This window comes from Siphateles boraxobius, unplaced genomic scaffold, assembly GCF_051911475.1.
Source record: "Siphateles boraxobius isolate OS27281-9 unplaced genomic scaffold, OSU_SipBor_1 6, whole genome shotgun sequence".
Taxonomy (NCBI): domain Eukaryota; kingdom Metazoa; phylum Chordata; class Actinopteri; order Cypriniformes; family Leuciscidae; genus Siphateles; species Siphateles boraxobius.
In genome coordinates, this window is record NW_027509186.1 from 41310353 (window position 1) to 41335000 (window position 24648).

General features: G+C 39.1%; 2 protein-coding genes across 2 annotated transcripts in view; one reads left to right on the forward strand and one right to left on the reverse strand.

The window, feature by feature from the left end:
• Positions 1-1413: 1413 nt before the first annotated feature.
• On the reverse strand, positions 1414-20988 carry LOC143715392 (nucleotidyltransferase MB21D2). Its single transcript, XM_077207146.1, has 2 exons — positions 20648-20988; positions 1414-4776 (listed from the first exon to the last, which is right to left on the reverse strand). The coding sequence occupies exons 1-2, from the start codon at positions 20880-20882 to the stop codon at positions 3512-3514; spliced, it is 1500 nt and encodes a 499-aa protein (XP_077063261.1). The 5' UTR covers positions 20883-20988; the 3' UTR covers positions 1414-3511.
• A 2054-nt stretch (positions 20989-23042) lies between these two features.
• Positions 23043-24648, forward strand: part of parlb (presenilin associated, rhomboid-like b) — a 12043-nt gene continuing 10437 nt past the window's right edge. The window contains exons 1-2 of the mRNA XM_077207198.1: positions 23043-23270; positions 24068-24281. Of these exons, the coding sequence (XP_077063313.1) occupies positions 23194-23270; positions 24068-24281 (291 nt within the window). The 5' untranslated portion in view covers positions 23043-23193. The remainder of the gene's footprint in view (positions 23271-24067; positions 24282-24648) is intronic.

A 24648-nucleotide genomic window follows, 5' to 3' on the forward strand; every position in this document is an offset into this window, starting at 1 on the left:
TACACATGGTTTGTCTTAAAGCATATTAAAAACACCACGTTTACATATAAACTACATTGAAAACTTGCTTTTTCACCACAGGGAGACTTCAAACTTTGGAAATAATAAAGTGAATCAATCAGTGTCAGATCTGCAATGACCTTTAAGAGCGACAGCAAAATTTTCTCTCTCTCTCTCTCTCTCTCACACACACACACACACACACACACACACACACAACGCAGGTGGGCAGACGGGTGCTGAGACGACAAGACACAAAAATAACTCGCACAGTCGTATATAAAACTGAGCTGGATTATTTTAGTATTCAGCTGCTTAAGCAAAACTGAAACTCCATGTACCTTCCTCCGGTCAGCAAGATATAAGAACAGCTCTCAGCATTTACACACACACTCCATCATCCCGAGCCACACTTCTATTGTACTGATAAACTTCTCAGCATCTACTTTTCTGGAGGAAAACCTCCATGCAAATGTTTCTCCTGCGGCGTCAGTGCTTTTAATACAGTAGTAAAAGAGCATTTAGCTGACGCCATGGGTTATGATCCCGGACGATGCTCTCTAGCTACTGAAGAAAATTATTTTGACATGCTAGAGATGGAGCGCTTACAACAATTGATTGCAGCTCATTTATACGATGATACAGCCAAATTGGAAAAGATATTACATGTGAAGAACGATGCAAATGCTTTGAATGGTTGCATGCAACTTTGATGTCATTCTTGCAGTGCAATTTTGCGTAAAAATATAGCAACTTTTGGCAGAATGCGTCAAAGAAAGAAAGAAAAGTCACAGTTGTTATAGCTGTCCATTCATATCATGCAGCATACATACTGTTCAAAAGTTTGGGGTGAGAATGATTTTTAAATAGTGAATAATAGCACTTTTATTCATCAAGGACACATTAAATTCATTAAAAGTAAAGACATTTATAATGTTACAAAAGATTCCATTTTAAATAAATGCTGTTCTTTTAGAACTTTCTATTCATCAAGAATCCAGGAAAATAAAATGTATCAGTTTCCACAGAAATATGAACTGTTTTCAACACTGATAATAATAAGAAATATTTATTGATCATCAGATCATCATATTATAGTGATTTCTGAAGGATCATGTGACACTGAAGACTGGAGTAATGATGCTGAAAATTCAGCTTTGATCACAGGAATAAATTACAGTTTAAAATACATTCACATAGATACAGTTATTTTAAATTGTAATAATATTTCACAGTTTTTACTGTATTTTTGAACTAATAAATGCAGATTTGGTCAGATATTCCAAAATTAGCAAAATTCCTATACTGACAAAACTAAAAAAAACAGTTTTAACTAAAAAACAAAATGTTTTAATTTTTTTTTGGTGACTGTGGATATGCAAAACAGAATAATCAAGATCTTTCTCACACATCTGTATTTCTGTACAGCTTTATTTAGCAAACACAAGTTGAAAATGCAATGCAACACCGATCCAGAGGAGATATTTTATTTTGCTGAGGTGTCCATAAACCCGCTGGCAAATCAGAGATATTTATCAAGCAAAAGTCTAAACAACATGTACATACAATTCTCATGGACATCAGTCTAATGATGACAACTATAATAAATCAACATGTTCTTTTTAGTTCTGATATATCCTGATTCAGAAATAAAGAGACACACGCGTGGTCGGGGTCGAGAAAGAGTCTCTAGTCTCTTAATCGGATTAAAAACACCCCATTGGTTGATTTCAGTGATAAGGCATTACGATTGGTCCCTGTAGAGCTTCAAGATTCACGTTTGGTCTGTTATGATCGGTCCCTCCTACCAGTTACAGTACATGCAAAGATATGCATGTGTCAATAAATAAATGAGTGCACATCATATGATTGGTTGATGCTGATAATCAGCTTGTCAGACTGGTCTAACTGGGAGAAGTGGGCAGGGTTAGTTACAGGAGTATGTACACAGTTACAACACATAATGATCAAAATACTCAAATTATTACAAAAACAAAAATTATTAATGCACTCATGTTTAGCAGCATATGTATATTAAAAAACAAATTGAAGCTGAGGTGAATCTCATGAAACCAATTCTCAATGCAATGCAATGCTAGAAATATAGGATTTTTTATATTTCTATACATAAAAAGTATGATTTTTTTAATCACTGTATTACATTACTGAGAATCTAATAAGAATAAAAAAGGGGGTTTAAAATGTGTTTAAATGTCATGAATGAAAACCATCTTCCAAAATAAACTTTATTTTCTCCATGCAAAATAAAAATGCCTATATTTTGGGGGTTTTAAAACGTTACCTGTTTTCATGAGATTCACCCAAAGAGATTTTGTTTTAAAAGAAACAAACATCCATCATCACAGGGAGTGTGTTTGTGCATTTCTTTTTTTTTTTGGAGTCTTAATGTGCAGTTTGTGAGAGTAAAAGTTCAACCAGTGTGTTTGTGAAAACGAAGATGTCTAAAATAGTGTTTACAGTATAATTTTACAGTGTACTTACAAATAAAGCGTATAAACACATTTAGTCTAATTGCACTTCTGAGTGGAGTTATGGGTTTCCTGTTTTCCACATGAGCCATGCACAAACCGTCCTCCCCCCACATCCTTCCATAAATCTCCCGTTCTCTCTCTCTCTCTCTCTCTCTCTCTCTCTCCTTCCCGTAAAAACTGGGCGTCTGTAACGGGGAGGAACAGATATGTGAACACGACTTCAACTGGCAGCAGTGAAACAGGATCATGTCCTTTTTTTAACATCATATTTAGAGTCTGAAGTGTTTAACATCTCTGTGCAAAACACACAGCTTTCTGCTTCCAGCTTCCAGAACTCATTAAAAACATAAAACTGTCAGCATCCAATCAGAGCAAGGGGTGTGGCTTTAGAAGAATTTGTCATCACGGCAAGTGTGATGTAATCTGTAGGCAACGTCCAATCAGATCAGTGGGCGTGGCTTCAAAAGAATGTCACCTATGCAAAGGTGAGGTTGTCTGCAGTCAGTGACCAATCAGATCAGTGGTCGTGGCTTCAGATGAATTTATCTATGTGAGGGTGAAGTTGCAAGACGTTGTCTGCAGTCAGCAGCCAATCAGATTTGTGGGAGTGGCTTCAGAAGAATTTGTCACTGTTCATCTGCAGTCAGCAGCCAATCAGATTTGTGGGCGTGGCTTCAGAAGAATTGTCACCATCATCTGCAGTCAGCATCCAATCAGATAAGTGGGTGTGGCTTCAAAAGAATCTCACCAATGCAAAAGTGAGGTTGTCTGCAGTTAGTGACCAATCAGGTTTGTGGGCTTGGCTTCAGAAGAATTGGGCACCGATGTGAAAGTAGCAGCCAATCAGATCAGTAGGTGTGGCTTCAGATGAATTTATCATCTATGCGAAGGTGAGGTTGCATGACGTTGTCAGCAGTCCGCAGCCAATCAGATTTGTGGGTGTGGCTTTAGCAGAATGTCACCGATGCCAAAGTGAAGTCATCTGTAATCAACGTCCAATCAGATCAGTGGGCGTGGCTTCAGAAGAACTTATCATCAATGCGAAAGTGAGGTCGTGTGACGTCGTCCGGGTTGATGAAGACGGAGATGGACTTCCCAGGATTCTCTGTGACCAGTTGCTGGAGTTTCTTCGCGAGCCGGTCGTCCGGTTGCTGATCGCCTCCCGGGTCCGAAAGCGGCGACGGCAGGTTCGAGCTTCCGCCGCGCCATTGAAGCTCAAGCGTTAGCCGCGAGGCTGCTTTTGCGTGTTCGATTGCGCTCCGTAAGTGCTCCACTGGGTCAGAGCGTACGGACGACAACTTGCGCGCATGTAGCATAGCAGTGTCGTCGCTGAGGTGCTCTAGCATGTTGCATTGAGGGATGAAGTAATTAGGGCAGGTCTTATTCACCAAGCAATGCTGCAAGTCGTCGATCAAACCTAGCAAGAAGTGCGCGGCATAGTCTTCCTGGGCCAGGTACGTATGCGGCAGGCGATCGCAGGACCAAAGCATTAGCGAGCGCAGGTGGTACGGGCTAATGGCTTTGGGTCGAGACAGCAGCTTAATAATCAGAGCTTTACAAGCTTGGTACGCCTGCATCAGACTCGCGGAAATGCACTTCTTCAGCTGCACCTCGCTGCGCGCAAATGACAAACGCCATTCATTTTCCTTCTGACCTGTAGAAGAGCACGCGGGCAGCAAATAAAACCCACTTATCACTTCCTCCTCTGTGATTTTCCCATCCCAAAAATGGTTTTCCATCAGCCAGCTCTGGGCCACCGCGGGCCAACCCTTGAACGAAACCACCGGTACCACGTCATATAGCATCCGACTGCCTCCGACGCCCAAGATGATGGAGATAACCGTGGAGTTGCGCTCGACTTTCTCGACCCGAGGAACGCCGCGCTGCGGCTTCTTCTGAATCTCCGCCAAAACCAAACTAATGGATTCGTAGAACCAATCGGCCACCAGGGTGGGCGAGAAAAAGAAGTTGGTTGCGCCGTTAACGTGGTCGACCACAGTGCAACAGTCCTTCCATTTGTTTATGGTTCCCTCATCAAACAGTCGCAGACTGAGCCAGGAGTGGCAGAGCGCCGAGTGACGCATGTCCAAAGTGACCGGCTGGTTTCGGTCGTGGAGTTTGAGCGCGGGAACCAGCAACGTAAAGTCCATGTCGTAATCCGCTCCCCTCGCGTACACCGTCAATTCGTCCAGATCCATGTCAACCACACCCTCCCTCACCCCGCCGGACAACAGGAGGTACTCATTGGCAACTGGAAGCTTCTGGTCCAACTTCTGCACCATGCCTGAAAAAAGGAAATGACATCATTAGAGAGGGAAAACCTACCCTGCATCTCAATGTCCATACTATCCATCCTAAATAGTATGTGAGATTAGAATAAGTATGTCCCAAAGCATAGTGTGTTGAAAAGAGTATGCCAGAAGTCCCCGGATGATCTACCATGTCCAGTGGATTTTCGAAGTGTGAATCCGTGCTCACTATAACAGCTAATATTACCCACAACCCATTGCGCTTTGGAGGAAGACCTACAAACACGAGTAAAAAAAAAGTGTTAAAAAAACTACAAAGAATGGTAGATGTGCGCGACCGACGGTGAGAGGTTTAGATAAAGGTTTGAGTGACTAATAATTAAAGTTTAACCTAATAATTTTTTTAGATGTTATCCTTGTTATATTTCATTTGCAATAACAATGTGGACTTTTAAAAGCAATCCGTTCGGCCATTAACTTTTAAATGCATCGTTATGCATTAATATGAGGAAAGACCCGCGACTGGAGATCACAGTGCTTCTGCATTTGATACGGTAGGGAATGAAATGTGGAGGATTTTATCTTTGACAAGATGATTGACAGGCCAGTTTACTGTGACAAGATGATTGACAGGCCAGTTTACTGAAGGGGGTGGATTGGAATCCACTGCTGCTTCAATGTATATGTAATGATTGATTATCATTAAGGTATTAATCAATATTTTTCCTTCTAAATATCAAATGAGTTGAATGACTTCTCTGGAGATTTTACTTTATTTATATAAGTTACCATTGTGATTACTGAAATGTTCTTTTCATGTATTCTTTAATGTCTGTATTTGATATCTGAATGCAGTGCTTGCTTATTTAACCCAGCTTCCAGAAATGAAATAGGGACTTGTTTTGTTTTGTGTTTGAGAAAGGTCTTCAATGTGTTTAAACCTATAGGGGTCATTGAAGCCAATAGTTTAAGGGGCCATTTCTTTGTTAAAGCCTTTCTTTCCAGTTAGACTAAAGTTTAGCTATCTTTGAGAGAAAGAACGCATTATCTTTATGTTTTGAGAGGACTCTCCTGTTTATAGTGAGAGCCTGGCCAAATCCAACCTTGGAAAAGCTGTGTGTCAGTGTGTGTGTTAGTCTTCTTGGTTACAGGTTAAGGAACCACTGGAATTATTGGAGATTGACTGAGTTGTTGTTCTGGACATGCTGGCGCCCAGCAACCCAAATCTGCGACCTGGAAGGTCATGACGTGCCTAACTTCAGCTGCATAATCGATGGAGATATGCTTCAGTCTATCTGTATATGTGTGGAAAATTATTGTGTTTATCTATTTCATAGCCAATGAGAATCATTCATCCTGTAAGCAATGACGTAGCTTAGACCTTGGAAATCGTATAACTGCTGTGATCTTTGTAACTGTAAGCGGGGCGGCCTACGAACTCCTGTGCGAGTATTGAAGCTGACTTCTGCTGATGAAACTGCAAACTATCTTCAGTAAATATTTTCTTTAATTTTTTATAATTCTGACTCTGGGTCTTCATTCTTCATATCTGGTTCTGGGTCTTTAACTGTACACCCCTTACAGTTTGGTGGAGGATGCGGCGGGCAATCATTCCGTGGTGACATCTCTGGCAAATCAACACACAAGGTAGTAAGCTTTTATTAATTGTTAGGGCTGTCTGACTGGAAGAGATTTTGAAGGAGAGCGGGAGAGCCTTCACTCCGATGAGGCGAGTGAAGGAGTAAGTAGCCTTCACTCCGATGAGGCGAGTGAAGGAGTAAGTTGTACTGCTGAGAGGATAAGAAGTCGCTGAGAGCGTCGTTAAGGGTAACGGCACAAGACAGCGCAAGCGAAGCGTGCTCTGTGGGTGCCCCGCTGGGCATTAATGGTGTAGCACCACCCCAGCAGAGTACGTCCCTGGACGGGAGGTCCAGTGGCACCGTAAACCTGCTCAATCTCTTCCATCTCAGATAGGGGATCCCCGAATTTAGTGAATCAGGCAGTTAGGGATACTAACAAAAATAGGGTTGTTTGCCAGGGATGCATCAGGAACGATCCCGAGAGAGAAAAAAAAAAGAAAAAAAAAGTTGTGACCCAAATTGGCATGGACCAGTATATGTAACTGTGATTTTGGAGTATACTCTGCAGTTTCATCACGGAGAAGCCAAGCTGTGTTGTTCAAAGATCGCCGCCTCCATTTCTGCAATGACTTCAGGTGAGTTTGAACTGTTATTAAGATATGACAGACAAACTGAGTAACTTGATCAGTAACCTGAACAGTCCTGAAACTAATAGTGAGACAGAAAAGAGCGAACGCTGTAAGCAGCTGTGCTCTGAAGCCCTCACTTCAGAGAAATTTGCAGAAATTATTAAGTAAATGGTTGTCTTGAAAAGTTTTGCTTCTGTTTGGAAATTTAAACAACAACTTGACTGGCTACAAACAAACAAAGAAACTGAAAAATTAAAATGTTTAGCCTTGTATTGCTTACGATGATTACAAAAAGCAAGTATATTAAATTATGGGTCGAAGATCATTTCCTTGGACAAGTGTGACTAAAGTTAAACAGACACTTTGTGAAAACAACTTAGAATATTTTGCAGCTTATGAAAATTAATGTTCTGCCAATAATAATGATGAAGTTTATGATTCGGCTATTGTGATTGAACTCGCCACTGGTGGACTGTAAAAGAATACAGAGAACTGCTTATCAGCTCGGTTTGCATTCCTGTTTGGGACACACTGCTTCAAGGGTGTGCAGTAAGTTGGAGCCGGGAGTGTTTTAATGGTGGTCATCAGGACCATTTAATACGTAACTGTAAATGCCCACCGAGAAGGTGTTTAAAATGTGATAAAATGACAACACATTTTTGGTAATAATATTGGTTTGAAAGTAGATCAGTGTTTAAATGACGACAGTGACATTTTTCGTCTGAGAAATAAGAGATAAAAAGGTCAAAAGATTGAAGTCTTAAAGTGAATCCTTTTGAAGAGAATATCTATAATAGTAATTTCTATAATAGTAATTTTTATAAGTGAATTGATGAATACAGGTTGATGTAAAATGAATGACTCCAACAGATGTGAGTTGCAAAATATATCAAAGTAACTAAAAGGATGATTGTGTTGTAATTAAACATTTTAAAAAGGTTTTAGATGATATAGAGAGACTAATCTCACAGATGATTTACAATAACTGCAAAAGTATCACAAGCAGAGAGTGCTTGCCTCGTCAAACTTATAGTGTGAATCCTAATTGGAGATTGATAAACTCCAAGAGAAAACTAAAGTCAAATATTAAACTATGGTTGAGAACTTGACAATTAAAATTGAGATTGAGAAATGTGAAACGTTATTGAGAACTAGAATAATTATTTTTATGTAAGAACAAATAAGCAGAAGCAGTACTGGATTAACAGTTGCTAAATGCTGATTAAACGAACAGCTTGAAAAGTTGACATGAAAGATCTAGAAGCTGATGTTTTGCTTTCAAAAGATAAGGTTGTTATTGGCTGTAATGAAACAGTTTGCTTATCTGAATCTGATGTGTGCTGTGGCTGAAACAGCCAGGGCGACAGAGACTCAATCTGAGTGGAAATTTGTAATGCCTAAATTTCCTGATGTGTGGGCAAAAGACAAATATAAATAATATGTATATTTGAAACCGTATGTAATATCTGGCAAAGATGCCTTAAGCTGGGATAGTGTTAAAAGATGGTAGATAAAGTTAGACGTTCATGACAATGCAGTGTACCAGTCCTGAATGCCTCAGAGTCTCTCTCTCATTCAATGTCAGCTAAAAGCTGTTATCTGAGCCTGTGTCATAAGTGAAAATAAGTTATTGATAGTAAAGCACAGTGTTTCAGTTGAAAACCATAGACACAGAGATGTTAAAAGAAATCATTACCATTCAGAGGGCAATTTGTACTTAAATGTTAAAAATGTTTTAAATGTAAAACTGAATGACTTTAAAGAAGTCTTTAAAATAATAATACAGACCTTAAACGATAGAGGTGACATTTTGATTAGCGTATTTTAGGACCAGTAACAACTTTGTCTCATTTTAGTCTCCACCATTCAGGACCGATGGCTCCGGCTACAGATGAAGTACACTGAATGTACGGTTGTGATCTAAATTCACTGAGTATAATCTAAGTAGCTAGGTTGCTGCTTTTAAGATAGTTAATGGATTTAAGTGATTAAATACTGTTGTTATTAACCTGTCTCCCTGTGAACACTATTAGGCAATCGGAATGGCTCTGGTGACTCTTGAACGTGCCTTTCCTAAGCTCCAGAAAACAGCTGAGTTCTGTTGAAGAAAACTGATTGTATTGGGAAAGAGCGGTCACCAGTGTGTACGTGTGTACGAGTGGCTACTCAATGACGGGATGATCTTCCTGGCCAGGGGACAGCCCAACGCAGGGGGTCACGAACACTGGGCACCTTCGGATGCAGGTGTTATTTGTGAGAAAGGTATGAGAGTTGAGCGCTGATTACTGGAGGCCACCGGGGTCAGCAGAGCATTGAGAGGTGAGATGGGCTGTGAGAAGTTACAGCAGTCTGACCCAGAAATGTGAGTTCCTCTATACCACTCACCAGAAACCACATTGATTGTATGGCTTGTTTTTCATTGTGACAAGTGTCTGCAACTATGCCAGGGGACGACACCCTGAAGAGAAGAAAATTAAAGATAAATGATTAACGGGAGTGGGCTTTCAGGAGCCAGCTGATTCCATGAGGTGATTGCCATTATTTGCTGCGGAGACAGTAACAAAACTTAATTATATGAGGGACATGATCTTGGTTGCCATATGGGCAAGTAAAATGTATAGAAGAGTTGATTTTGAACTAATATGTCTATAACATAGTTTTAACTCTTGAAGGTCGTTAGACATGGTGGTGGCTAAAGATGAAGACAGCTTTTGATTTAAGAAAAGTCTGGATAACAAAGGTGAATGGTCAAAGATTATTGTAACGAATTTAATATTACATTTTATATAAGTTACAGTCTTAGAAATTTATTTATAGTGAGAGAGACTGCTTGAGTGGAGGAAGGGATGGTAACTGTGTCTGTCTTTCTGTCATCGGCCTGCTAGAGCAAGCTGAAGCAAAATAATGATAATGAAACAAAACAACCCAGCTGACCTTGTTAAATTCTAATGAATAATGAACAGGCATGCTTTGAAACTAGTTAAGAAACCATGTAAAATTAGGTAAAAGCTACAGGAAAATGTGAAGTTTAAAATCTTACTTAAAATTTAAATCTTTTTAGAGATGATATAATGAAAAGCGAACATTGAAGATGAACAGTTAAAATATGTGTCTAATATGTGTGTGTGTGATGGTGACTGCACTCTATGTCTTGTATGTGTTAGTTTGGGGTACGAATACTGGGTCTGAATAGTGTGTATATTGTGTCATTAACCTCTGGAATGAGGGTTTTATCATTACAGATGGGTTAAGGCAAATGACAAGTTTTAAGGAAGCTAATAGTTTTGAGTAAATCTGATGAAAAGACAATGCAGAACATGGGACGAGCTTTAATTGGAGTGGTTCTCCAGCTCTGTCTGCTATTGGTAATTATGAATGCTTTTATCATTTATGATATTGAACTGAATTACTCTCTGGATTAGTATTTTATATAAATTGGAATTGTAAAGAAGATTTCCGTCCATTTTGGGGTAAAACTCTTGTCTAAATTCAACTGAGGGTCTAAATTTAAATAGACAACTAGGTGGGATCATAAGGATAAACGTAGGAAAAAAAAAAATATATATATATATAGACTTGACGGCAGAGAGACAAAGTGACACATTGGCTAAGTCACTATCCAAATTATCCAGAGTGAGCTCCCTCATTTTTATTGAAAGGCCGGAGGGCGAACAAAGGAGGAGTGAATATAACTTCTAAAAAGAAAAGGTTGTATTTCTCAATCCATTAAATGTATGTATGACATTAGATGTCTAAGAAAACTACAATTTAATAAAAGTAAAAAGAGAAAGCAGCTATATGGCTGTGGGCTGGGATCTGAGTAACATAATATTTTGGTTTCTGTAAAACTGTAAAGATAAGTGGAACTGAGACAAATACTGTGAGAAGTAGTTATAATGAAAAATAAAGTTGAAGTTAATGATAAGAAAACAAGAGTATTGAAGAATTAATAAAATACCATGATTTCCCTAACGAGGGAACTTTAAGTGTCACTAGGCTGACAGTGGTGAGAGACACGGATGCAGAAGGAACTGGCATGTAGGGCAAGATGGAAGAAATATAGTAGAAAAAAAAATGTATGTTATGAAAATACAATTTCTGATAGAATTTATGGAAGTCAAATTAAGTTTAAATGGTATGGAAAAGTGAGTTTCAAAATAAAAACAATAAGACGTATGATTGACAGGGATTAAAGTGATATAAGGATAATTAATGAACAAAACCTTTATTAAGCAGAATGGGGAACGATCCTATATTTTAGTGGTAAAATAATGACTGAAATGATGACGTGAATTTGTTATATTTTATTTCTATTTCTTTATTTTATTTCTATTATTTTGTTTCTATTTGAAACAAACAAAAAAGGGTATAAGATGTTATACAATTAAAATGGTACATGCTATGCGACTGTAAACTGAAGGATGATTTCAGTAAAGACTTAAAGTGCTTACATCGATTATTATGGGCCTTAATTATTAATATTTTATTTGTTTGTTGTTTATTTTTAGTTAGACAACCATTGTGTTTTCAACCAGTGTTTTGAACCTTTTGGGTCTATAAAGGGGAGTAGTGAAAAGAATGGATTAACTATTCTTCTTAGTTTATTATAAAATGAATTGGAAATTATAAAAACTAGTGCATATATCCTGGTATTTATGATTAAATATGTACTTGTATTGTATCAGTTAATTTGATGACGAAACCAAATTAGCCAAGATGAATAATAGCTGTGTAAGACATGTAAAGACAGCTATGTCCAAAGGTTCTGGAGATCAATATTGTAGTATGTGGGATATTTAATTGATATTAAGTCATTGAAGGAAAAAGATATTGTTTGTTTTATAAAAATTAACCTGACAGAGGAGCATGGGTCAGAAACCTAACATTTTGAAGCAGCCTCTTTATGGATAGACCTGATGTGGTGTTTAGGACTCCACATTGGTCTAAAACGGGGGACTGAAGGGGGTGGATTGGAATCCACTGCTGCTTCAATGTATATGTAATGATTGATTATCATTAAGGTATTAATCAATATTTTTCCTTCTAAATATCAAATGAGTTGAATGACTTCTCTGGAGATTTTACTTTATTTATATAAGTTACCATTGTGATTACTGAAATGTTCTTTTCATGTATTCTTTAATGTCTGTATTTGATATCTGAATGCAGTGCTTGCTTATTTAACCCAGCTTCCAGAAATGAAATAGGGACTTGTTTTGTTTTGTGTTTGAGAAAGGTCTTCAATGTGTTTAAACCTATAGGGGTCATTGAAGCCAATAGTTTAAGGGGCCATTTCTTTGTTAAAGCCTTTCTTTCCAGTTAGACTAAAGTTTAGCTATCTTTGAGAGAAAGAACGCATTATCTTTATGTTTTGAGAGGACTCTCCTGTTTATAGTGAGAGCCTGGCCAAATCCAACCTTGGAAAAGCTGTGTGTCAGTGTGTGTGTTAGTCTTCTTGGTTACAGGTTAAGGAACCACTGGAATTATTGGAGATTGACTGAGTTGTTGTTCTGGACATGCTGGCGCCCAGCAACCCAAATCTGCGACCTGGAAGGTCATGACGTGCCTAACTTCAGCTGCATAATCGATGGAGATATGCTTCAGTCTATCTGTATATGTGTGGAAAATTATTGTGTTTATCTATTTCATAGCCAATGAGAATCATTCATCCTGTAAGCAATGACGTAGCTTAGACCTTGGAAATCGTATAACTGCTGTGATCTTTGTAACTGTAAGCGGGGCGGCCTACGAACTCCTGTGCGAGTATTGAAGCTGACTTCTGCTGATGAAACTGCAAACTATCTTCAGTAAATATTTTCTTTAATTTTTTATAATTCTGACTCTGGGTCTTCATTCTTCATATCTGGTTCTGGGTCTTTAACTGTACACCCCTTACATTACTGTTATAGGATGCGACAGAGAGCAACCGTTAAAAGGATAGTTCACCCAAAAATGAAAATTCTGTCATTATTTACTCTCCCTTGTGTTGTTCCAACCCCGTAAGACCTTCGTTTATCCTCGGAACACGAATTAAGATATTTTTGATGAAATCTGAGAGCTGGATCACTCCTCCATACTAGTCCATCGGCTTCTTGAGGGATTGAAACTTGCCAGCCCCGAAAAGTCATTAAAGACATCGTTAAAATAGTCCAAGTGACTGCAGTGGCTCAATCTTAAGTTTATCAAGCGACGAGAATACTTTTTGTGCGCAAAAACAAAAATAACGATTTATTTCAACTATTCATTTCCTTCTCTGTGGGCCTCTAGTCAGTTAACGTAGTCTGATAGCGTAGAGCTACGTCACACGTAGGCTCACTATTGGCCGACGCTAGTCATGTGTATGATGCGTGTGATGTACAACAACAGAAGCTTACGCTATTACACTACTGAACTGACTCGGGGCCCACAGAGAAGGAAATGAATAGTTGAAATAAAGTCGTTATTTTTTTTTTTTTTTTGTGCACAAAAAGTATTCTCGTCGTTTGATAAACTTAAGATTGAACCACTGGAGTCACTTGGACTATTTTAACGATGTCTTTAATGACTTTTCGGGGCTGGCGAGTTTCAATCCCTGAAGAAGCCTATGGACTTCTTCAGGGATTGAAAAATAAAGAAGTCCATAGGCTTCTTCTGGGAAGAAGCCTATGGACTTCTTCCCAGAAGCCTAGGGACTGCTGCATTATCTGCCTTACAGAAACTTGGATGTCTGCTGAGATTCCAGACTCGGCCATCGAAACCGCGGGGTTCTCAGTGCACCGAGCGGATAGAGTTAAAGACCTCTCAGGTAAAAGCAGAGGTGGGGGTGTATGTTTTATGATCAACAAATCCTGGTGTGATCAGAGGCACGTACATTCTATCAAGTCTTTCTGCTCTCCTGATCTGGAATTTCTCATGCTTCTGTGTCGACCATTCTGGCTACCGAGGGAATTCACAGCGGTCATTATCACGGCTGTGTACATTCCCCCACAAGCCGACACAGACCGGGCACTAAAGGAACTGTATGGGGAAATAAGCGAGCAGAAAACCGCGCACCCTGAGGCCGCGTTCATTGTGTCCGGGGACTTTTAACAAAGCCAACTTTAAGAAAATAGCACCTAAATACCACCAACACATAAACTTTAACACACGAGGGGACCGGGTTTTGGATCATTGCTACTCCCCTTTCCGGGATGGCTACAAATCCCTCCCCCGCCCACCTTTTGGCAAATCGGATCACTCTTCCGTTCTCCTTCTGCCCGCTTACAGGCAGAAACTGAAACAGGAAACACCCGCCCTCAAAACGATCCAGTGCTGGTCGGACCAATCAGACTCTATGCTTCAGGACTGTTTTGATCACGCGGACTGGGAGATGTTCCGGTCGGCCTCTGATGACGACATCGAGGCTTATGCTGATAGCGTAACCTGTTTCATCAGGAAGTGCGTAGAAGACGTTGTTCCGATCAAAACAATACGGATTTACCCGAACCAGAAACCATGGATTAATGGCGATGTTCGTGCAGCACTCAACGCGCGGACCTCCGCTTTTAACTCCGGGAGTGCGGAGGAGCAAAAACAAGCAAGTTATGCCCTCCGAAAAACTATCAGAGCAGCAAAACGCCAATTCAGGGACAAGATTGAAGGACAGTTCAACACCACCGACTCTAGAAGCATGTGGAAGGGAATTAATAGCATTACGGACTATAAAGGAAACATAAACTCCACAGTGAACAACACTGCCTCTCTCCCAGATGAGCTGAACACTTTTTATGCTCGATTTGAGGGAACTAACATCCCCCTCGCGGAGAGAGTTCTCGCGGCTGAAGCTACAGAGGTTAGTACACTCTCCGTCTCTGTAGCGGATGTAACCCGATCTTTCCGTCGGGTGAACATCCGTAAAGCCGCGGGTCCAGACGGTATTCCGGGCCGCGTCATCAGAAAGTGCGCGAACCAACTAGCTGGTGTTTTTACGGACATTTTCAATTGGTCCCTCTCCTTGTCTGTAGTCCCCACATGCTTCAAAACGTCCATCATCGTACCTGTACCGAAGCAAACCAACATCACCTGCTTAAATGACTGGCGCCCTGTTGCTCTGACCCCCATCATCAGTAAATGCTTTGAGAGACTAGTCAGAGATTACATCTGCTCTGTTCTACCTTCCTCACTGGACCCACTGCAGTTTGCATACCGCAATAACCGCTCCAATGATGATGCTATTGCATCTACAATACACACTGCTCTCTCCCACCTGGAAAAGAGGAACACTTATGTGAGAATGCTATTTGTAGACTACAGCTCAGCATTCAATACCATAGTGCCCTCCTTGCTTGATGTGAAACTCCGGGCTCTGGGCTTAAACAGCTTGCTGTGCAGCTGGATCCTGGACTTCCTGTCAAACAGACGCCAGGTGGTTAGAATAGGCAGCAACATCTCCTCATCACTGACCCTCAACACTGGAGCCCCACAGGGCTGTGTTCTCAGCCCACTCTTGTACTCCTTGTACACATATGACTGCGTGGCAACTCACAGCTCTAATTCCATCATCAAGTTTGCTGATGATACTACGGTCGTAGGTCTGATCACCGACAACGATGAAACGGCCTACAGAGAGGAGGTGCTCACTCTGACGCACTGGTGTCAGAGGAACAACCTCTCCCTCAACATCAGCAAAACCAAGGAGCTAGTGGTCGACTTCAGGAAGAACGACAGAGAACACAGCCCCATCACCATCAATGGAGCACCGGTGGAGAGAGTCAGCAGCTTCAAGTTCCTCGGTGTCCACATCACAGAGGAACTCACATGGTCCGTCCACACTGAGGCCGTCGTGAAGAAGGCTCATCAGCGCCTCTTCTTCCTGAGACGGCTGAGGAAGTTTGGAATGAACCGCCACATCCTCACACAGTTCTACACCAGCACCGTCGAGAGCATCCTGACTGGCTGCATCACTGCCTGGTACGGCAACACCACCAGCCGTAACCGCAAAGCCTTGCGAAGGGTGGTGCGCACTGCCAGCCGTATCATCGGAGGTGAGCTTCCCTCCCTCCAGGATATTTATGCCAGGCGGTGTGTGAAGAAAGCTCGGAGGATCATCAGAGACTCTAGCCACCCGAGCCATGGGCTGCTCTCACTGCTACCCTCAGGCCGGCGGTACCGCAGCATCAGGACACACACCAGCCGACTCCATGACAGCTTCTTCCCACAAGCAATTAGATTTCTAAACTCTTGATCCCTCATGATCAATAACCATAAACATTCTAACTGTCAACACAGCACAACATAACCTACTGCATTTACATAATATATATATATATATATATATATATTTGCACCTTACGAGTATCTATTCTATGTATAATTACCTCTTTTTGTATTTTTGTATACTGTTGTATATTGTAAATTGTTGTATATTGTAAACTGTTGTATATTGTACATTGTATATTATTTATTGTTCTGTTAGTGTATACGGTACTGTGAGTAATTGTGCGCACATTAGATGTGTAATCTATGTAAATCTGATGTTTGCTGTAATTGTTTTCGTCACATCGTGTCATACTGCTATGTTGCTCGGAACTGCACCTAAGAATTTCACCCACTGTTGCACTTGTGTATATGGTTGTGTGACAATAAAAGGATTTGATTTGATTTGATTTGACTAGTATGGAGGTGTGATCCAGCTCTCAGATTTCATCAAAAATATCTTAATTCGTGTTCCGAAGATGAACGAAGGTCTTACGGGGTTGGAACAACATGAGGGTGAGTAAATACTGACAGAATTTTCATTTTTGGGTGAACTAACCCTTTAAAGACACAGTTGTATGACATGACAGTTTGTCCCAAAGCTTGCGCACTCTTTTGCTACACACTCAAAAGTCTCTACTTTTTGCTTCACAAAAAGAGTACATACTTTTGTGTGTAGTATAAGTAGGCAAATTGAGATGGAGCACTAAGCTCTCGCCATCTTCATCCGTGTCCATACTCATATAGGCCCTTCCCCAAATGGCACCCTAAACACGATTTAGGGTGCCATTTGTGGTCTTCGTATGAGTTCGCAATTTCGTGATGTAACGCCACTTTGACTGTTTGGGAAGAAGTCTTCTGTGGAGCTCGCTTTAGTGAGGGTCGGCAAAAGTGTGCATCCAGGGAGCCTATCGGCCTCGCGCGCACCCTTCTGAAACCTAAAATGACAAATTGGACACTCTATGGTTTTGTGGCCTTTACGGACAAACATATGCGATGGCCATTTTAAGTACACAACACTGCAAGTGCACATGAAGTGTGCAATTTGGGACCGTCCCTTTATGTCATTCGTTTTGATATTTTGGATATTTGGATATTTTCGTCAATATTTTGGAGGTGAATTAAATCTGCGTTCAATCAGTGTAATTTATGTGCCACTAACATAAATGACAAAATAAGACTAATTAATTACATTTAAATTAATGCAAAGATTACAAATTTAACCTTTAGAGTAGTGATAAAGGTTTTGCACATGGATGCACTTTGGCGCTATGGGTGTTGGCAACTAATAGTTTCTGTGCTGTAAACAGTTATGTTGCAATTACAGTAATTCTGACGAGACGTGAGCACAGCATTAGAGGGAATGAAGGGCGTTGCCTAATAGAACAAACTTTATAATAAATCATAATAAAAAAGGTTAATCTTTAATCACAAGATCAACAGAGCAAACGCAATAAAAACTATTCCTACACAAACACAGTGAACATTCCCGACCAGATGCTAGAAACAGATTCCTAAAGAAAATAATCCCCGGTGTCAGATGACGTCACACCTGAGCTCAACCTCATGAACCAGCGAGTGACTCGAAGGCATTAAAATCTGCCGTCGGCAGCAGAAGCAACTCTAGAGAATCTCAGAAAAACGAAAACAAGTTAGTGACTCTGCATGAGTGTGTTTATTTTGGGCCCTGCACATCTGTCACGCTCCTCCGGTGAGGCCACAGTCAGCGAGTTCAACATTCAGCAAAACACATTCAGCCATTAATTTTATCACGTTTTTGACTACCAATTCAAGTGCAGTAAACTCAGCTAAACATGCAAATGTGATTTGAAGGGGTCATGACATCTTTTTTATTATTATTTTAATATGTTCTTTGAGGTTCATTTACAATTTTGCACACACACACAAAAAAGACCTATATATATGTGTGTGTGTGTGTGTGTGTGTGTGTGTGTGGAAAAATGTGGAATTATTATTAACTAAGTCTGAAATTATCTGTTTTTAAGGCGTGGCTCCTTTAAGGCTTGTCGGTAAATATAAATAGTTATAATTGGCTAATGTCATTGCAAAGGAAACAGTATCAACGACCACTCACTATTGAAAGCATTATCCATATAAAACTGTCATTTACAGACAAAGCATTATGATATAATTTACTTATGGTTTGTGATGCAGCTGCTGTCAGATCCAATACAGTCGCTGGTTCATCTGTCAACTACACTGAGCCTCGTTTACAAAACAAAATGCTCCAAACAAACATATAATCCTCAGACGTGATCCGGGACACCATTAAAATGCACCATCCACTTGTTTCTGACACTGGGAACTTCTGACACTGGGAAGTCTGTAAAGAGACTCAAACCAGCTGTTTCAACTGGATGATCGTTCTTTCCCTCTTCCATTTGTGCTAATGTCGACAGACTCAATCATGTGCTGTCAGAAACTGAACACTCATCTGTATACTGTATCAGTGTAGACAGGGCCAGTGATTATAATGACTTCAGTTTGCTTTTGGCGTGACGCTTACATCCAGTGTAGGCAAATATCAGCCGTAAAACGGTTGAACGCCAGTGGGCGGGGCCTATGGTTCGATGATGTATAACTATTCGTCAATGTTATATGCAAATGTATTTGCCCGTGTGACGTCACAGATCCTGCAGTATCAAAACGACCCGTTTTTGGAGCTTGATTAAATAAATTCTTTGTGGATGTTTTAAAGGTAGTGTAGGTAATCGGCTCCCACAAGGGGGCCTCCGCGAGCTCTTTTGGGGGGTCGCGTCATATTTTGAAAAGTGGTGAACAGTGAGAATTAAAGCAGCAGTCCGTAACTTTTTGTGTTCAAAAACGTTTTGTGTTCATTGCTTGGTAATTGGTTGAACTAAATTGGTTTTAAATTGTGTAGTTAAATTTAACAGCTGACAGATTCAACATAATTAATCTGTGAGAGTCTAACAGAAGGATGGACAAAACCACTGAAATATCAACTGATTTAATAACTCTGAGTTCTTGTCATATTTTATTATCATTTTCTAAACTAAAGCGAATAAACTGATAATGTGAGAAATGTTGAAGGTGTCTGAATAAATGTTGGTTTGACTGTATTAAAAATACATTTAGACCGCTTAACTTAGTGATTACTATCAGGATGTGAAGAGACTTTCAACCAGCATTAAAAAAACAAAACAAAAACATTTCTGGAACAAATCACCTACCCTGAGATTAAGCTCTGAAACTTACAAGATGTTTTAATGGTACAAAGACCTCTTATATGACAAAAGATGAAGGCAAATTTGATTTCTCGTGTCATGTCCCCTTTTAAAAAAAGTGCACACTGTCAGTTTTGATTTCATCCTCTCCACAGATCATTCTCCAGCCTGTGGATTGTGTATGTGAGTGCACGGCTGAGTAAACATGCGTGAGACGGAGAGCCAGCAGAAGTTCAGCTGTGCTTCACTGCATCGCTCTGGGGCTCCGGGATGGCTCGCCACCACTGAGATCTTCTGCTTCACTTCTGTTCACGGCCTCCCAGAATTCTAGCCTTAAATAAACACGGCTTTATTTAAGGCTCAGATTAAAACTTATCTAGTATAGCTTTTAGTGATTTGATTTTCATGTTTGATCTGTAGGTCTATCTTTTTGCATAGCTTTGTGTTTGATCTGTAGGTCTATCTTTTTGCATTGCTTTGTATTTTACTGATTTACTTTTATGTTGTACGGTATCCTTGAAAGGCGCCTATATTAAAAGCTACTTATCCCAGCTGGTTTGGTTGAAGATTTTAATTTTGATTCATAACCATTTATAATATGAAGAATTTGCATGCTTGCACATTTGTTTATTTTTATTAATGCATTCAATTTTAGCAGGGTTTACATATGGTTTTTTATGCATTTATTAGATTTCTCAGAATTTGCATTTAAGTTGTATTTGTATTCATTTATTATTTTTTTGGTTTTCACATCTACTTTACCTCACCATGTCTTGCATTGTTTTTCTTTTACGATAATCAACCGTAAATCGATAGTTTACCCAAAATGAAAATTCTGTCATTATTTACTCGTTCAAAGTGGATGTTCAGTGAATAACGACTTCAATTTTAATCTATTCATCACACAATCTAAATGTGCATTTTTGTTAATTTCTGAAGATTGTCTGACCTTCCACATTCAATGAAAGGAAAAAGAGAAGCGTTGATATTGTGCTAAACATCTTCCTGTATGTTTCACAGAGGAATGAAAGCCACAGGAAGCAGATGACCCGATTGTACCAGGTCATATAAATGGAGCATACCATACGAATAATAACAGAGCAAACATGAGGGTGTTGAATCTGCAAACACACCCATCCGCTGCGCTGCTCAACACAAACTGAAGCGCATGACAAAGAGAAACAGATGCAGTGGAGAAGCAAAATCGCACTTTCCCTTTCAATGCATGTAATGCGCGGCTTGATACTGTATGCACGACGAAGCATTGATCATTCTCACCGAGCATGGAGAAGATGAAGTCCTTGGCCGTGTGGATCTCGAGCGCACGCTGGTCGTCATACTCCCGTTGCTCGTGTTTGCTGAATTCCCCGATCAGTCGGTTGAGCTCCTCGATCCTGGTACCGGACCTGAAGTCCAGCTCGGGGGGGTTCGAGACGTGTTTGGTGCTGCTAGGGGTGGCGGTGGGGCTGTTGCCTGCAGAACCAGCCCGGCTGGAGAGCCCAGGCGCCGCCATGTTCGCGAGGAGACGGTGAATCGCACCGGAGCGCACGCGCTGTACTGGCCGAGCACCGGAGGGCGTGAGTGATGATGATGATGATGATGCGCACCGGGCCGGACGTACGGGTGAAAGAGCGCATATTTATTTTTTAATTATTATTATTAAATGTTTAAAGAAATGAAACAGGAAAACAACAACAAAAAACATTAACAACAATTATCGTCATTGTCCAACACGATCTCATGAAAGTGCGTATCTATAATACGAATTTTATTTCTCATGCCATTTATACGCCAAAAATAGTTTATGCGTGCATATGATACGCAGTTTTCGCGTGCATATAATACGCACTTACAAACGAAAAAAAAATGTATCGTCATTGTCTTAATAACATAGTACAACAATAAGTAAAGTCAAGTCAACTTCATTTATATAGCGCTTTTAACTAAATATATTGTTTCAAAGCAGCTTTACAGTGGTAATAGGAAATTAAAGTAACAGAGATTGTTTTGGCTTTACAGCAGCTCTAGAATAAAGTTATTGTCCAGCTAAAGTTAGTTTTGATTGATTCACTTCCATTGCAAAGATCATTAACTTAAATCAGTAACACGACACCGTTCTAACAGAAAACCCTTCATACTCCAGAGTCCTTCAGTCTTTCAGTCCGTATTCCTTAAACACAGTCAGCCACTGTTCTTATAGCTTTTAAGTTGTTAAGGCAAATAAAATGTAAATGCTGCCAAATATCTGCAAATCTGCCAATAAATTATTAAATGCACAAATAAATAAATTAGGCCAAAAATTAATAAAATCAACAAATTAAGATTAATTAAATTAATAAAAATGAAAAAGCCAGCCAACATAATAAATGATTAAAAAGAAAGTTGCAAGTATGAACATAAAAATATTAAATTAATAAACTCTGCATAAAGAGAACAAAATAAACAAATCTGCATACCTTGCAAATAAATTAATTAGTAGATACAAAAATTGTAAAATAAAAACAAATGCGCAAACCCTTGCCAAATATAATTCACGAATACAGTTAAACAAGTAATTAAATTAATAAATAAACAAACTCTGCCAGAAATGAGTAAAATACAAATTAAAAAATTAAAAATAAAAAATAAAAAATGTGCAAACCATGCCCTAATCACAAATTAATTCTACAGTGTGAATTTTACAGTCCTTGTTACATGTTACATGTACATGTGTAAACTAGCTTAAGCTAAATCTGGTGCAAAGCATATTTAATTAATGTTTTTTGCACATTGTCCCAGTTGAAATAAATAAATAAACAAAACAAAAAACTTACCATAAGAATTACAGGAAATTATGCATAATTACATGTAACTTACCCTCAACCAAACCCTAATCACACCCTAATCCTATAGTGAGTGCATGTAGTTAATTAATATTACCCAGTACTTAAATATATAATTACAGTGTAACAATGACTCCTCAAAATAAAGCGTTACCGGATATTTTTATCCACTTATCTCAATGGCAAAACAGTGTCCCAATTTACCCGAATTTAAGATTTTATTTTATTTTATTATTATTATTTTTTTAAATACACAACATTTTCTTTCTATGCAAAGGTTGAGCGTGCGTTGGAAAGAAGTAGCCTGGCTTATTTTCTCTGCTTAACTATTGTATAAGTGTTCAACTGTTTTTTATTTTTGAAGTGACTTTTTGTGATTTGGGACTCCGGGTCAAAAGAGACGGATTACGGATTAAACCTGCTAACTCTATGTGGCCAGTTTCATCTAAAGTCACTGATTCTAAGCCCAATTTTAGGCTTTTTTTGTGTTCATTTAAAGTTAATTTATGACTCTCTTTGTTTATAAGCTAACAAGAAAGCTGCTAAAACTGCTCCGTTGTTTAAAAAAAAAAATGGTATTATGGTTTCATTATAGGTAACCTTCTCATTTCCTGAAGATGATAATTTTTTATTAAATTTCCCCCCCTGTTATTTATTTCTATTTATCTGTATTAATTTATTGTATGTTTCATTTCTATTGCTTTAAATGTGTTATGCATTCTTTTTTTTATCTCTTCCTGTATACTTTACTACCTTGCTTTACCTTGAGTTTCTTATCCTATTTTTTGTGTGTGCTACATGTATGCCCTGTGATCTTTGTTCAATAAAAAAATAAAAAAATAATAAATAAACAAACAAACAAAAAAACACATAAATAAATAAAGGTTGAGCGCGTGTGTCAGTGACAGTTCTCCTCCAGCAGAGACCGCTGTGGGTGTGTTCTCTGAACCGGAAGCGGAAGCTGCAGATACGAAAGCAGCAGTGAGTGGGATCGCAGCAGTGATGATGGCGGTGAGGGGTTTAGTGTTTAAATGGGTTACAGGGGACACCACCGGAATAACACACTACCTGACGAACAGGTAACAAACACTCCTTTGACTCTGTGTTTATTTACTCAGCGCCTCAGATCCTCTGTTTTATCCGCTGGCATGAGCTTAAGTGGTTTTAATCAGATCATGCAATAATGCATGAGCTTAAAGTAACGTTACTCAAATATTTTAACTGAATCAATTTAATAATAAACACCGCATAATTATGAACTTGTGTTTAAGGTTAGTTCTGTCATGGCATTTGTACATGTAAACAAAACATGTTTTGATTTATTTAATAACACATGAAATAAAAATGGACATTATGTCAATATAACTTGCTTCAGAAACCAAGTGAGGTAAAAAATAAAATTAGTGCTGGGCAACGATTAATCGCATCCGAAATAAAAGTTTGTGTTTAGTGTGTACTGTGTATCATTATTTTGTATATATAAATACACATATGCATGCATACATTTAAGAAATCATATTATATATATATATACATACTTTATATTATATATAAATATAAACACAAACTTTTATTTGGATGCGATTAATCAAGATTAATTGTTGCAGAGCACAAAAAAATAGCCTATAAATATACATATATACGCACACACATAGAAACATATATATATATGTGTGTGTGTGTGTATATCACTCTGATTTGATTTGTTTCAAAAGTAAAACATCACATTACTGAAAATTAATACATTAAAAAAAGTTTTTTTTTAGTTTTCTCTTGGCTATTTGTTTTTATGTTTCCCACATTCCACCCACTGGCAAATCAAATCACTATTAATGCATTTTAATGCAATATTTTATCATGGTTGTGCTCCAAATAGATTGACGCTCCAGACGCAGCAGAGGTGTGGCTTCCGCAAGGTAGCAAAGAAGGGGGAGCGGAAGAAGGGCGTGGCAGAAGAAGCAGAGACCAATGAAATCCTACACAAGAAGGATGTGGCTCCGCCCCCAGACCTGCCCACCCCCCCCACACACGCACACACACCCCCCAGGTCATTTGGCAGACTGGTCAAACCATTTGTCTTCACCATAGGGGTAGGTATAGTTTCTGACACATAAGGGATCTCATTCATGAAACTTTCATATTAACAAAATTCTGCATGAATCATTTTTTATCTGGATTTCTGATCTGGGTTATGCAGGTATTTAATCTGGATTGTGATCTGGTTTATGCAGTTATTTAATCTGGATTGTGATCTAGTTTATGCAGTTATTTAATCTGGATTGTGATCTGGTTTATGCAGGTATTTAATCTGGACTGTGATCTGGTTTGTGCAGTTATTTAATCTGGATTGTGATCTGGTTTATGCAGTTATTTAATCTGGATTGTGATCTGGTTTATGCAGTTATTTAATCTGGATTGTGATCTGGTTTATGCAGTTATTTAATCTGGATTGCGATC